Source organism: Lissotriton helveticus, chromosome 12 (assembly GCF_964261635.1).
Source record: "Lissotriton helveticus chromosome 12, aLisHel1.1, whole genome shotgun sequence".
NCBI classification, from domain to species: domain Eukaryota; kingdom Metazoa; phylum Chordata; class Amphibia; order Caudata; family Salamandridae; genus Lissotriton; species Lissotriton helveticus.
In genome coordinates, this window is record NC_136073.1 from 752311612 (window position 1) to 752326052 (window position 14441).

Consider the following 14441-nt stretch of genomic DNA (forward strand, 5'->3'; position numbering starts at 1 on the left):
GGAAGACAGGAATTGTAACATACAGCCCAATACCTATGAAAAGGTGGTAGGGTGAGGGCAAAGTTAGGAAAACATTACAGAGCTTTGTGTTTACCGTGGCTTAGCATAATAAGCTTTTTCACCATCTACAAAATTTTGATTTCAGGCATGGTATATTTAACTCCTGTTGTGTAATCACACTGACAATTATTTTGAAGCTAAGCATAGAAGAATATCTACACCTGGTACATAAACATATATGTAAATGTACACACAGTCAACCAAAGTGTGCAATGTTGACCTTTTCTACTAATATTTAAAAAAATTACATTTTTGTGTGGACGTTCTATATAGTGCTCCCTTCTATCTACTTTCCAAAAAGTTTGATGACGCTTTATGGCAGGAATCGAGAAATGTGTTCCTGGGTGCACTCTTTGTTCTCGTGGTTCATTCATCTTTATTATTTTAGTGGTTAAAACTTAATGCCACAATGACAAAAAGCTTGCCCTTGTGCAAAAATGGTGGAAATGCTCTTATGTACCTTTTTTGTTGCTTGCGCAGTATGGAAAGAGCTCATATCAGCTCCAGGCCATATCCTGTACACTTTAATACAAGGGCAAAAATACAGTCTTAAAACAGTTTAGCAGCTTATGTAGACCAAATAAATCCACTGGAAGAATAGGAGTTAGAATTTTACAAGCACCCCTTTGGAAGGATGGAATACATACTGTTCGCTGGTTGTTCGGGTGTCCTTGCACGACAAGCTCTTTGGATCCCATGCGCAGTATGGGTCTCTAGCTAGGACGCACTCGAAGCAGCTCCTGTAAACGCTGCAATTCGCAAGAGGTACCTGCAGGAGGCCTTGTGAGTATCCAACAAACACAACTCCCTGCAAAGGCAAGAAAGAAAAATCTTTACAATGGGCATCATAAGAAATCACCCCAAAGGGATCAAGGGATGAACCCCAATTACAGAATGGTTAGCCAGGAGGCCGGCGGAACCCAGGCTGCTAAGGCAAGTCTCACCGAGTGATGATGTTAATAGAAACTGAGCTACGTACGTGCTGAAGGGTGGTTATAGAGTAGGCGTCTAAACTCTGACTACTACGATGCTACTATTTCAGTGGAATGCCTCTAAACCAGAATTACCAATACAGAGGATGCCACATCGATTTTAGGTAAGTAAAATATCATTTCATTAAATTACAATATCCAAGAAGCAAGGGAAATATAATGTTTTTATATTAAATAGGATAGAGATACTTGTTCCACTTTCTTTAATTTAAACTTATTAAGTGTTAGGTAATCTCACTTAATTTAATGCACATTACTCATTTAATTTTGACTTTAATTAATTAAAATGTTGGGGTTTGTTAATTAAATTAAGAGTTAGAATTAACAATAAGGTTAGGTGAAGGTCCCATTTGTGTTTAAATGAATTGAAATGAAAATACAATTCGAGACATGGCTAGGGTTTGTATTAAGATTAAGTTAAGGATAAATATTTTAAATCATTCATAATTAACTGATTAATTTCTAATGGGCCGGGGTAAGATTGTCATAAGGATTGTGCCAAAGCTAGTAATAACATTTAATACCCATTCCTTTTATGTAGGGCTAGGGTTACAGTATGGGTTAGGATTAAGTTAATTGAAACATATAAACGTATAGAGATGTAAGGTTGGAGGTTGGGGAGTTTGAGGTTGTAACTTACATACAAAAGTCTCTTCTTATAGTTGGTAATGAAGATGAGGGGGTGAGATTAATATAATGGAATATTAATATACTATATTTTGTGGTCTCCACATTTCTGGTCTCCACATTTCTTTCCTGCAGGAGGAGGAAATGATGGTTTACACTATTGTCTCTTCCATGGGGAGAGAAGGATGGCTACAGTAGTCTTTCCTGGGAATGGGGAAGAAATGAATGTTCACCACAACTCACTCCTAGACTGGGGGTGAGCTAACTTCACTTCTCTCCTTTCCACTGCACTGCTACAAAGTCCCTTTCAGCCACGCAAGGACGCATGTAGTACATGGACAGGTTACGCAAGAAGCTGGAACTTATATGTGAGGGTAGGCAACGTTGTGATCCAGTTTGAACGCTGTGCAGGACTGCAGTCATGGACAATTCTCTGTGCCATATTTTTCTTGTCTTAGTTATTAATTTTGTCTCACTCCTTGATAATTAGTGCAGTGTACAGTGCGTGCTTTGCTGGCCCTGTTCACTTTTTATTGCTAGTCATCTGGGCACATAGAAGCTAATGCTTCAGCAGTTACTGAGAACTTTTGAGTGGCATTCAGAATGTGGCTGTAAGGTGAAACCAGCTGTTGCAGGTCATCTGAGAACCTATAAGGTTTCTATATGTACCCCCTAATCCTATGGTGGACACATATTTATGTTTTATTTGTGATCTCAGCAAGTCCTTAAGTGGAATAACTGTACAAAGGGACACAAAAAGGCCTCCTATGTACACACCATGGTACCAAAGCATCTAGAAATGACAGACTGTTCTACCAGGAGACTATTCTCACATCTGGTTGGACTTACTGTCTTGGGGGATCACCCTTTTCTATGTAATAATGATATCATTTTGAAAGTTCAGTGGATGGATTGCTGGAGTTGGCTTGTTGGATCACCTGATAGGAATTATTTGATGGTGGAATTCAAGAGTTACAAGAACTATGGCTTCTGCGTGCTTATAAACTGATATGAACACGGTTTTAAGTTCAGTGTTGCTGAATACAGGTTCTAAGTGCATTAGGTTCCTCTTTCTCAACAGACTACTTAAGAAAGAAACGGTATAAAACTGGGGCAGGGCAATCAGATCTACTGGGTGTTTGGATGATGCTGTCAAATGGGGATCCAATTTATGGCTATTTGACGTACAGGTTTTACGTGACTTTCAATATCATAACCAAGTAATTTGGATGGGCAATTAGTGACTTTAGACCAGGGAACTCCAACCTTTCCTGTAACAAGAGCTACTGATCTCGGATATCCCCCCAGATATCCCCCCACCACATGCTCCCGTATACTTCTTATCTTTGCGCTTATATGGATTGACTCCTTGGGTCCTCAATGCTACCCTCCAGTTCTCCGTTTTTCCAATTTTTCAGACTGCTTAGGCAAGATTCAGTGTGCGTACTCTTGATCATTGTTGCCATATGGACATTCATTGTTGTTATTGATCTGGGGAATGTATTGTCCTGACTCACCTCCCTTCCACAGGGACCAAAAACCGAATAATTGAAGCCAGGGCTATTCATGCACCATGCATTTCTTTAAGTTGCGCCATCATCTAACCCTATCTTACTGTGACGTTGCTTATTTGGATTTTTATTGTCCTGTATGTCGATATAAATGCCATTATTTGTCGGTGTTTTAATCGCTGTTGTATTGAACTGAAATGCCACTAAAGAAATATTTTTAAAAAACAAGAGATACTGATGATTAATGAAAATCATCCCGAGCTTTTAATAGTAGAGTTGTATCAGTGTCCATGTTAGGCAATTACATTAGTAGCTACCACAGTACATCAGGCGTGATTGCCTGCAATAATGTAAAAAAAAATGCTTTGTTCGTTTGGAAAGTATCTGCAACAGTAGGGCATAACAGCCATAGCCGCAATGCTGCTGGCACCAAGGTAATAATATTACAAATAAGTCCCCCATGCGACATTCGTTATCTCTCACCTCGGCTGAAAATACATTTTGGAAATTCAACTACTTTCTTTTTCCTAAAATCAGCTTATGAGTTCAGAAAATACATATATTTTCATTAAAAAATGAAAGTTTGAAATTGTGTATTTTAAAAATACACAATTTCAAACTTTCAAGCAAGCAAAGGGGTCTAATTTATAAGGCCGAGATGCACACAGGTGAGCTACTTACAAGTACCTGAAGAGATACCAGTAGCTCACAAGCTACTCAGAGAAGCCGGCTTTAGACTAACCAGTTAGATATGTGTGATATATACTGTTTGGGTTTATATAGTTTTCACTCTCATCTTATTTAATCACCAAGATATTTATTATTATGATAAAAATACGTACTCGTAGGTTATGCTGTAAATTAAAAATTATGATAAAAAACCAACATGTGTGCATTGAATTTTGGGGTGTATTCAGGACATTTTCTATTTCATTGTTAGAAACAAGGGGTTTTAGGACAGGTTTTTCTGATTCTAACCATCCCTATTGCACGTAGGCATAGCTCAGTGGGAGGGGCTAGAGAAACACCTGTCAGTTTACCTATTCACAGCAAAGGTAATAGGTTACTTTCTGAGTTTAGGAAACATACTGGGTGTGATCCTCAAAGTTTTGTGGGACTCACAACATTATTCCCACTGTGACTCTAAAATAGAGCACTTCTACTGGACAATTACAACTTTGTGACATTGCTGGCAGGTGAGACAGCACAATATAACACAAATAAATGGTTGTGTGCATGCTGTCTGCACGATCAATATGTACAAATGCAATATATTGTACCTTATCAGCTGAAAGCAGTAGATTCTTCACAGGTTCAGGCTTCTGGAAGAGCTGTATCTCTTCAATGATATGTGACGTGCTCCCCACAAGAACAGCTTTATGCAGGTACCCTTTGTCTATGGGAAAAAGATAGGTGCATCATGCATGTATATATACATTTATGCCAAAGCAGTAAAAATAAATGTGCTTCCAATCATGCTACCAATATATTGTTTGGGAAACAGTCAGAACACCACGGCCTCATCCATGCGTGCTCCGACTAAGCAAGCGCTACCACACTTGCCTTAACCACACATTTAGTTAAGGCAGTGCGTGGTCTAGCTGTTGACTGCAGCTTGGTGGAACTTGGAAGCAGGAAGACCTCGGATAAGGAAGCAGAGGACGCGGTGAGATAAGTGGGGCGGGGGCTGGGTTTTGGCAGGCTGGGAGGTAGTTTGTATGGTTGGGGGGTAGTTTTCAGGACTTGAGGGGTGGTCGGGTAGTTTTCAGGACTGGAGGGGTGGTCGGGTAGTTTTCAGGGGTGGGGTGGTTTGGAGTAATTTTTAGGGCTGGGGGAGTAGGGGTAGTTTTTAGGTCTGGGTAGTTCGTAGTAGTTTTTAAGTCACAGGGCGTAGGGTCGGTTTTTTAATTAGGGGTTATGGTGTTAGGCCTAAGAACAGTGGGGAAATAGGGGTTGTTTTAGGGACAGCGCTGGGTTGGGAGGGGGACGGAGGAAGGTTTTGGGCCTCAGGACAGGGGGGGTAGGGAGGTATGTAGCTTAGGGAGGGGGGTTAGTGTAGTGGTAAACTTAGAAATGCATACCCTTTTACAATTCATGCCTTTATTACAAAATTACATGGTATAGGCATGAGTGGTAAAGGAATGCGTGGGTAAGACGCGTTGGTTGTTCGGGCTGTGTGGGAGAGACATGCGTGGTTTAGCCATGCGTGCCTCTATCATACAATCTGTTGCTTACCACACGGGCATTGAATAAAATACATCACAAAATGTTGTCAAGCAATTGATACACAAGCAATTTTCATATTTGTTTGATTTGTAATTCTTATACCAAAATCCTTTGTAGCACTTTGTGTAAACTTGCATATTTTACAGTGTCCACCGCTAGGATGCAATGCTTATGACTAAAGACTGTGCTTGCTTCGCACCGTTGGAAGGAATTCCATTTCTACACTAATGGCAGCTCCGAGCTTTCACACAAAATAAACACAAATGCAAAACCAAAATATATCATCAATTTTTAGTAATTCAATTCAGCTTAAATTGAAATACAGTGCAGCGTTTCACCTGCGTGATTTCAAGCAGCATGTTCAGGTGTGCATTCGTTCTACGCAACATATGCAACATCGTTTGGCGTTTTTTAACAGGCATGCATTTCAATAACTTATCGGGGAGAGGATGTGGCCTTACGGCTAGAGTGGGCGACCCCAATGCTGGGGAAGAGGGTTCGAGTCGCGGCAACTACTCTCAACATCCCGTGATTCTGGGCAAACGACTTAATCTCAGCGGGCATAACAAAAGAAATTAGTGTGTCAGTCTGTAACGTAACTGGTGCTCATGTAAAGCGCTCTGATACCTTTGGGTCAAGGTCGTGCTTTATAAAACTCTGGGGAAAAAAATAGCAAAGTGGTTTCTTTTGTGGAGTTTTCAGCTTCAGGTTTTACATAGCTTTCTTTTCTGTTGCTCTGTTTGTAGTTAATCCCCCACTGAAGGGCTATTTTAGCCTGAAATGCATCTGGGCACATGGAAATGTTAATTTTTAGATGGAATGCTTTGCAATGACTCTTGCACCGTGGAAGTCAGTGATTTTCCTTTTTTGTTTGATCTATATAAAAGTAACACAATATGTGGTCATGGAGGCGTTTTAATGTTCTCCAGAAGAATCTTTTTGTGAAAAAAATGTAATGTTATTTATTTATTTAAGCTGAGTTAAAATCCAAAGAGTGGATGACAAATTTTTGTTTTGCATTAGTGTTTGTTTTGTGTGAAAGATCGGACCAGCCCCTTGATAGAACACAGTGTGACTCCTCCCAACTGTGGGAAGAGGCCACTATCTTTATTCTAAAGCAGTGTCCTTAGAAGGAGCACTTCCCACTGTAGCCCGTCATACATTTGGTGATTGTCTTACTCGTGAGTGTGTAGTTGGAACTTTTCTTTTGACACGCACTGCTTACGAAACCACATATTACATCACCGATGAGATGTACAATCTATGGGTGTGCAAGTTATTCTTAGGTTAGTTTCGTATAAATGGTGAATTGCAGTTTTTTTTTTTAAATGGTAGCTGTTTTTATTATTAGAAGGCCCTATTTATAACTCTGATTTAACCCTAGGTTGTTTCAGGAATATCTATCTATCTATCTATCTATCTATCTATCTATCTATCTATCTATCTATCTATCTATCTATCTATCTATCTATCTATCTATCCACACACCCATATATATGTATATTTATACATCCACAGACACACTTATATATATAGTCTCCCAATACAACCCTGTCATAAAGCCAGCAGGCCTCAATGGTTATCCCGTCACAGCATCTACAATTAACTAGCCAATGACATGGGTCAGATAGCTGGATTTTAAAACATTAGGCCTGAGGGCATCAGAGCACTTTAACAGAGAGCCAGACGCTAAACATTTATAGGCATGGGAAGATTAAGTGGTGTGTTGGGAATCACAGGACGTTGAGCTGAAGCCGGGATTGGAAATTTGTTCGGCGGTTCCAATGTGAGTAGCGCTAGCTGCTAGGCCACATATCCTTGTGCTCTTGCAAATGGCATGGCACACGTTGTTAGAATAGGATCTGTTTCAGACATGTTACCTGTTCGGACAGGTTTAACAGTGTGCTGAATGTTTGCATTGTTCATGGAGTAGAGCTCATATACAGCAAATTTTACATATAAATATGTGTGGCAGGTTTTTTTCAGGCACATGCGTTGTCTAGCTACTAAGAGCTCAGCTTCAATTATTTATGTCAATATGAAAGCATACATCGCCTACACAATAGTTGATACTTGCCAATGTGAACAAGTGTATTGTTTCTAAGATAGCCACATATTTGAGGTTTTCCTTGCTGAGAAACACCCCAAAGCATCATTTGAAAGATGTACTTCTCTTACATTCACTTTAACAGTATATTGAGCATGGTAAATGCACCTCTAAACAATACATTTTTAAACACAGGGTGCAAACGCCCCCACGTCATGGCACCATGGAGTGGGCGGCATATGTCCTAAAAAGGACAAATTTACAGAACATGCATGATGCATAGGCAATGCCTATTCTGGTGGGGCGGGAATGTGGATTTGGGACATCAGCACAGGCAGCGCTGAGACAGGTAGCCGGGAGTGTTGCCAGCTGCATTCTTTTGCGCTCACAATATTGGAAGAAACAGCAAAACATTGCACTAGGAACCCTTTGGCTTTTGGGCAATTTCCTAAATTAAGCAAGCAAGAAGAAGAAGTCCTTATTTTCAAACTAGAGACAGTAACGTCCTAAAGTATAACTGGTTGAAAAAAAGCTGATGTTTTAATGTTGAGCACATACCTGTACCAAGGTATAATACATTGTAGACCACTCCAGAGGCGGACTTGGCTGCATCAACTGCAATCCTGGTGTATATCACATTCTGTTTCACCAGCAGTGGGTGCCTGTTTGTTGCTTCGACCTTCCTGTCCATCAGGAAGTGGTCTTTCATGAAGGTGAGCTCCTTATCTGACGAGGACCCCAGTGTGCACTAGTGGAAGGGAGAAAAGGAATCCTTTTTACATAAGGACACAGGAATGCAATGAGAGCGGAATCAGAAGGAAGATAGAGATACAATGAAAGCATGTTTAACTGGCCCATGAGGAACACAGATGTAGAGGTGGGAGGAATGCAGTGGGTGCTCAGGTAAAGTCAAGGAGTCGAGCATTTCCTAAGGGAAAGCGGCTGTTAGCAGTAAAAGATGCAAAAGAACAAAATAGTACAAGGTGCAGAAAAAAGTGTGACCTGCCCAGAGGATTGGGTGTACACAGAGTTAACCCTAGCAACTGTGCAGATGTGGTTGGGTTAAATATGGCTCAGAGAGCCATGCTGTCCTTATCTGACTCTCTTTTTGTAGGGATGGGTAAGGCCACCAGGAAGGAAGTTGTGTTGCTAATGTGTACACCAATGGGCAGTGGTGTCGAGCACTCAATGCATCTCTTCTGGAAAAGACTAGTGTTTCAGTGAGCGGCGAGTGAACTTTGCAGGGGTTCACTGATCTCAAGTCTTATGAAAAGAGATTAAAACAACACAGAATGTGTGTGCTTGGCTTGAACAATGAAAATGGTCTCCCACTTTGACACAATGCGTTCGATTGGGATTCACCGGCAGAGTTGCACCTGCTGCCACAGCTGTGCCACCGGCAGCCGGTCCATGACAAGAGGAGTATGAAGGCATCGCCGGGGAAGGAATGGAGGAGTAGCTGGGATTTGGGGAGAAGAAGGGACACTGCTGAGAGGAGAAGGAGCAGAGCACCCCTTATAGATAGATGGGAGGCGACAGGCATAAGAGGAAAGGCTGGCATGAAGGGACTGGCGATGGGTCACCCTTTGGCCTTCATTATGAGCGGCTATGGAATGCCCATGGGGTTCAGAAGCAACAGTTGCTAGTCCCATCAGAAATATGGTGCACGGGGGAGCACTGCAGGCCTCTGCATTTATCTGGAGAGGTCAGAAGCTGACACAACCTTAAATCACTGGGTGAGCATCCAGGTCAAAATGAGGATTTACCAGAGTTATCCAATCCAGAATTACTATTTCCCCTGTATTTCCTCATTTTTATTGGACCCTTAAGGTCCAACTCATAGTGGGCTGGATTATTCCAACCTCTAAAATTACTGGTGCACGCGGTATCGCTATATCTGCGTGTGGTGAAAAAAACGTCCCATTTCCTGGGACCAGTGAAGCAGGAGTGATGTTTTCTTTTTACAAAAGAGGCAATTCAAGGAAGTAACGGAAGCAGATTTGCAGCAGTTAAAGTGGCAAGTATCAGTGGGTGTCACTGGTGTGTTGGCAAATAGATATCAAATTAAAATAACTAAGAAAAAAAGGTGGGCCCTTGTTCTGCACATAAAAATGAAAACATTTCTGAGTTTAAAGTTTAGCACGAACATTTTGGAAACTTTGGACAACAATAAAAAGGTGATGGGTGGATTGTTTGAATTAATCTTGATCATGGGTAATTATGCAAAACCACATTATTGTTTTTTTTCCTAAAATGCCATTTCAAGCAGCCATAATAGGATCAGCCGCCTTGGTCCTGCTCCAGTGAGAAAAGGTCAGCCTGAACTGACAAGCCAGGTCTCATTTGCACAAGAAGACAGGCAACCCCAGAGCAGAGGTTGGGTGACCGAGACCAACCCAAATTAATTGAAATATCAAAAAGATAGAGAAACATTTGGGTGAAAGACAGTCAGGTTCTGAGGAAAAGTTTAACATATAAAAGTGTATTAGAGTGGGACATATAAACAGTTCCTATTGGAAGGTTTAGTAAGTGCATACAACTGACTCCCAGTAGGGGTAGGGGGGAAATACTAGAAACGCAAAGAGTTAGAGATCAACAGGAACGGGGCTGATGTAATAACCAATGTGTGAAAGCATTGACCATGCAGTTTTGCAGGGATGCTCGCCAGCCATCATCTTACTCGCTTCCATGACTAAGGTAACATATTGGAGCAATTGTTGGAAGATATCCAAGAGGCATCGACATTCCTCTAAACCAATGGTCTTCAAACCATTTAATGCCACAGCCCCACTGAAAAAAAAGAAATATTGGGGCCGCCCCTCAAAATTTTCCACAATTATGCTATTAAACTGGTAATATTTAAATATGTCAAGACTTATATAAACATTATAGTTAAATTCCATTACCGTTTTAAAAATGCAATCAAATACATGATTGCCAAATATACTATTCTGGTCCGGCAGGTCTTACTGACATGTAAACATATCTACAGTGTGATTATTAGAAATAGAGGTGGGGGTTCTCTAGAATATTTGGAGTTCCTTCCCTTTTGACACCTTCTCCCAGCCAGGATATAAACGACAAAAGATGTTAGTGATGGCCCATTACAGAGTGGCTTACTGCCGCTCCTTTTTTTCACCAAAGGTAAAGCACTGTTATTGACATAATGCTTATTTTGGCCAGAGCCTGGTGCCCCCCCACCCCCCTCCCCATGGGCTCACTTGAAGCCCTCCTAGGGGGGCCCGCCCCCAGTTTGAAGACCCCTGCTCTAAACCAAGAAACACAATGTTGTAGCAACACACAGAGCAAGAGAGTGGACAATTATGATCTGCTCATGCCTTGAGTTGCAAGGAAAGTTGACAAAAGAAAAACATATTTACACAATGAGAGCTTTTAGATGTGGAGAATACAGCAAAAGCAAGACGCGGTCCATTGTGGGAGTTTGGTAAATAAGTATGACTCACGCTGCCGGGCCGCGGGCTTGAAATGGGTCCTGTGTAGGTGGTCCATCGCGAACTGTCTTTGTTCAGCTCCTTGAAGTTGCCTTCAAAGGCTTTTTCAATTTCCTTTAGGTCAAAAGCACAGACTGCTGAGCTTGGGGAACCTCCTACCTGCCTGGTAAGAGATAAAGGATATTATTAGTTTAACAGGTAGGTAAGGCTCATCTGTAAGGCAACATATGACACGCCATCTTCTCCGCCATCTTTGCTGGTGGTGACAGGCCTAGGGAGACTTAGGGTACCAGACTTCTGGTGCGAAGGTCTGTCGATCCAAAGAGAGAGAAAGACTGAACTCTGGGAAAGAAATTTGGTGAGGAGGTGACTACTCCTGGACCTCACATTGTATCAAAGCTGATAAGCACTGCACAAATGTAACCTCTTCTGCCCAGGTATAACTGTTTAAGGTTTATAGGGCTGCACTCAACATAAAGTTCGATTTTCTTCTTAAATTAACCCTACAGCAAGCACAGCAGATAACGCAAGTAAAATGTTCTATGAATAAATACATGGAGACTTGCACATCAAAAACTGGTTGTTCTCAAGGGTATCCTTTGGTTAATACATTGGTCCAGCATGTATTCAGAATACAAAAACAACAAAGAGTAATGTAACATAACATAAAAGATATAAATCAAACTTCATCTATCAGGAGCTGCAATGTCTCTTTTTTTCTTTTCAAACCCAATTTTGGTTCTGACATGGATTTGGCTTCCTCTTGACGGTCAACCTTTAACAATTGGTATATTCCATTTTTAACTCAGGGCCCACACATTCATACAGAAACTCGAGTAACCAGCGTCGAGACAGCCCAATTTCTCTGAACATCTGCTTTCTAAAAAAAAATTATGCAATCTGAGAAGAGCATAGCTTAGGGTCCAATTCTGCTGGTGTATAGTATCCTTCAATAATAACAGAAGTTCAGGGCTACTCCCTGAGCCTGGCTTGCCACTAGAAACAGCCATCCGAGCCCATGCAGCAGTCCGTCCTGCCCTTTTGAGACTCCAGGGGGCATGATGGTGGCAGAAGACATGGCCACCAACAACAATGCCAGTTCCTGTCTACCTCTTCCTCTGCCTCCAAGCTGCTCTGATTTCCTCTTCAGGAGTCGCCCGCAGCCGGTGAGGGGCAGAATATGATTTTATAAGCCCAACTAGAACGCGGTTACCTGGGATCAATGGGTCCTGCAGCTCATCAGTTATGGTCATGCGCTTCCCATTCTGTTATGACCAACCCCCCATCCCAGATCCTCCTGTTTTCATGCAGATCTCAGTAGACCATGCCCCCTCTTTGCCAGAAAGAGTCAGCCAGTGGTGGGCAAACAGGGAATAGAGAGAGTGCCAGAGAAGAAGAGGAGCAACTGTTTTTACTCCTGTTAGTTCTTGGTGCCCAAAAAGGATGGCAGGCTCAAACTGATTTGGGGCATTTTATTCCTAAATGCCTTCTTTTGGAAGAACAAATTCAAGAGGCTGATTCTATCATAGGTCTTTATTTATTTATTTATTTATTTATTTATTTGTTGAGATTTATAGAGCGCAACGATCATCGCTCTAGATCTTGAGGACCGCATGGGGTGCTTGGATTTGTAGGACGTATACTTTCATATACTCAAAATGCAGTCCCACGGGTGTTTCATAAACTATGATTTAGGAAAGGTACACTTTCAGCTCCCTGACCTGCCCTTCAGCCCCCATGGTGTTTATGAAGGAGGTGACAGAGGTTGCCATCTATCATTGTAGGTTGGCAGTGCATATATGCCTGTGCCTCAATGACAGGCAGTTGAAGGTAAGCTTGCCACAGTCACAAACTACCCACAATCTCTCTCCAATTTCCTCAGGGTCTTCCAGCAATGACAAAGTATTTTTCAGCTAGTGATATGGGTTCCCTTACTGAGGGATCATTCGGTGGCGTTCAAAGACTTTACGCCTCCACTGCTGGCCTGGGGCATTCAGGGTATGATCCTGATGTTTTCGTAATGGTCCTGTGTCTTGGCCAGGATGGTTAGGAGACTTCTTGGTCTCATGGCCTCTTGTATCCTTCTGGTGCCTCATGCCCTTTTTGCCCATGTGAGCTCTTCAGTGGATTCAGCACTTGGGGTGCCTCTCGGACAACATCTGTGCATCAGACCAGACAGCACTGGCAATCAATGATGGATGAAGGATTCCAGCGTGACTTGTGCCAGGCCTTTCTTCCTACCCAATCAAACGCTCACAGTGGTGACATATGCATTGACTCTGGGCTTTTGGTGCCACCTAAATGAGGTAGAAATCAGAGGACTCTAGTTTGTGCTGGAGCAAGGGCACCGTATCAGTCTTATGGAGCTGTATGCCATCAGGCTGGGTCTCAAGGGAAAGCAGATTCCTTTCGTTAAGGGCAACTCTGTGCAAGTTCTGATGAACAACATGACCACCATGTGATACTGCAACAAACAGGACAGAGTGGGGTCACTGGTGCTATGCCAGGAGGCGCTGAGGCTGTGATGCTCTAGCTGGGCCTGCACGTCATTTCCGAGCCTGTCCCTTAATAGTAGGAAGCAGGAGCAGATGTCATTTAGCTGACTATGAGTGGCATCTGCACTCTGAGGTAGTTCAAGGCATATTCACCTTGTGGGGGCGTGCCTTGGATAGATCTTTTCACCACCTCCAAAAACGCTCATTGCCGTGCTTTTGGCACTGTAGACTTTCTCCCTCAAGTACGTTGGAGAGGGGTTCTGCCTTCCATGAGACTATGATTTACTTTATGCATTCCCAACTCTCCCACTGCTTTCCCAGGTTATGAAGGACAGGGGGCTCGGAATGTCTGGTTCTCCAACCTGATCAGTCCGAGCATCTGCCCCCTGTTTTATTTACCTATTTGGGAGGATTTACTCTCCCAACAGTAGGGAAGAGTTCTACGCTCAAACCTCCATAACCTACAGATACATGCTTGGAGACTGAGGGGAACCAGCTAAGCGGATTCGATTTGCTTGCGGAAATGGTGGAGGTCATCTTGGCTGCTCGCCGGCCATCTATGTAGTCAGTCTATTCTGGACTCTAGGCAACATTTGCGTCTTGGTGTGAGGACCGCTGGATTGATCTGCTGCAGGCTAAACTTTCTAATGTGTTCCTGTTTACCCTGTCTTGCCATGAAAAAAAGGTGGCCATGGCAGGGGGCACCATTAAAGGTTATTTATCAGCCCTCTCGCTCTTTCTTCATTTGCATTATCAGCCAACTTTATATATGTCAATAGTTGTGATGCATTTTTTGAAAAGGCTTGCATAATCTTTCCTTCTGTGCCTTTTATAAATGCCATAATTGGACATTCTTTTGGTTCTGACCTTCCTGGTAAGCCTGCCTTTCAAGCATATGCACAGCTGTTCTTTGAGATTAATGACCCTTAAAACTGTCTTTCATATTGTGATTAATTCTGCGGGCTTCCTTAGTAAACTGCAAATGCTGTCAGTGGAACCACCATACACCACCACGTTCTGAACAAGCAAGT

The 14441-nt window shown here is 42.3% G+C and overlaps 1 protein-coding gene across 2 annotated transcripts in view; it reads right to left on the bottom strand.

The window, feature by feature from the left end:
- The window catches only part of SEMA4A (semaphorin 4A), a 124450-nt gene that overhangs the window by 13194 nt on the left and 96815 nt on the right, over positions 1–14441 (bottom strand). For both annotated transcript variants that reach the window (XM_078670290.1, XM_078670291.1), the window contains exons 10-13: positions 10928–11078; positions 8022–8211; positions 4471–4586; positions 708–868 (exon numbers count right to left, since the gene is read on the bottom strand). In XM_078670290.1, the coding sequence (XP_078526416.1) occupies positions 708–868; positions 4471–4586; positions 8022–8211; positions 10928–11078 (618 nt within the window). The remainder of the gene's footprint in view (positions 1–707; positions 869–4470; positions 4587–8021; positions 8212–10927; positions 11079–14441) is intronic.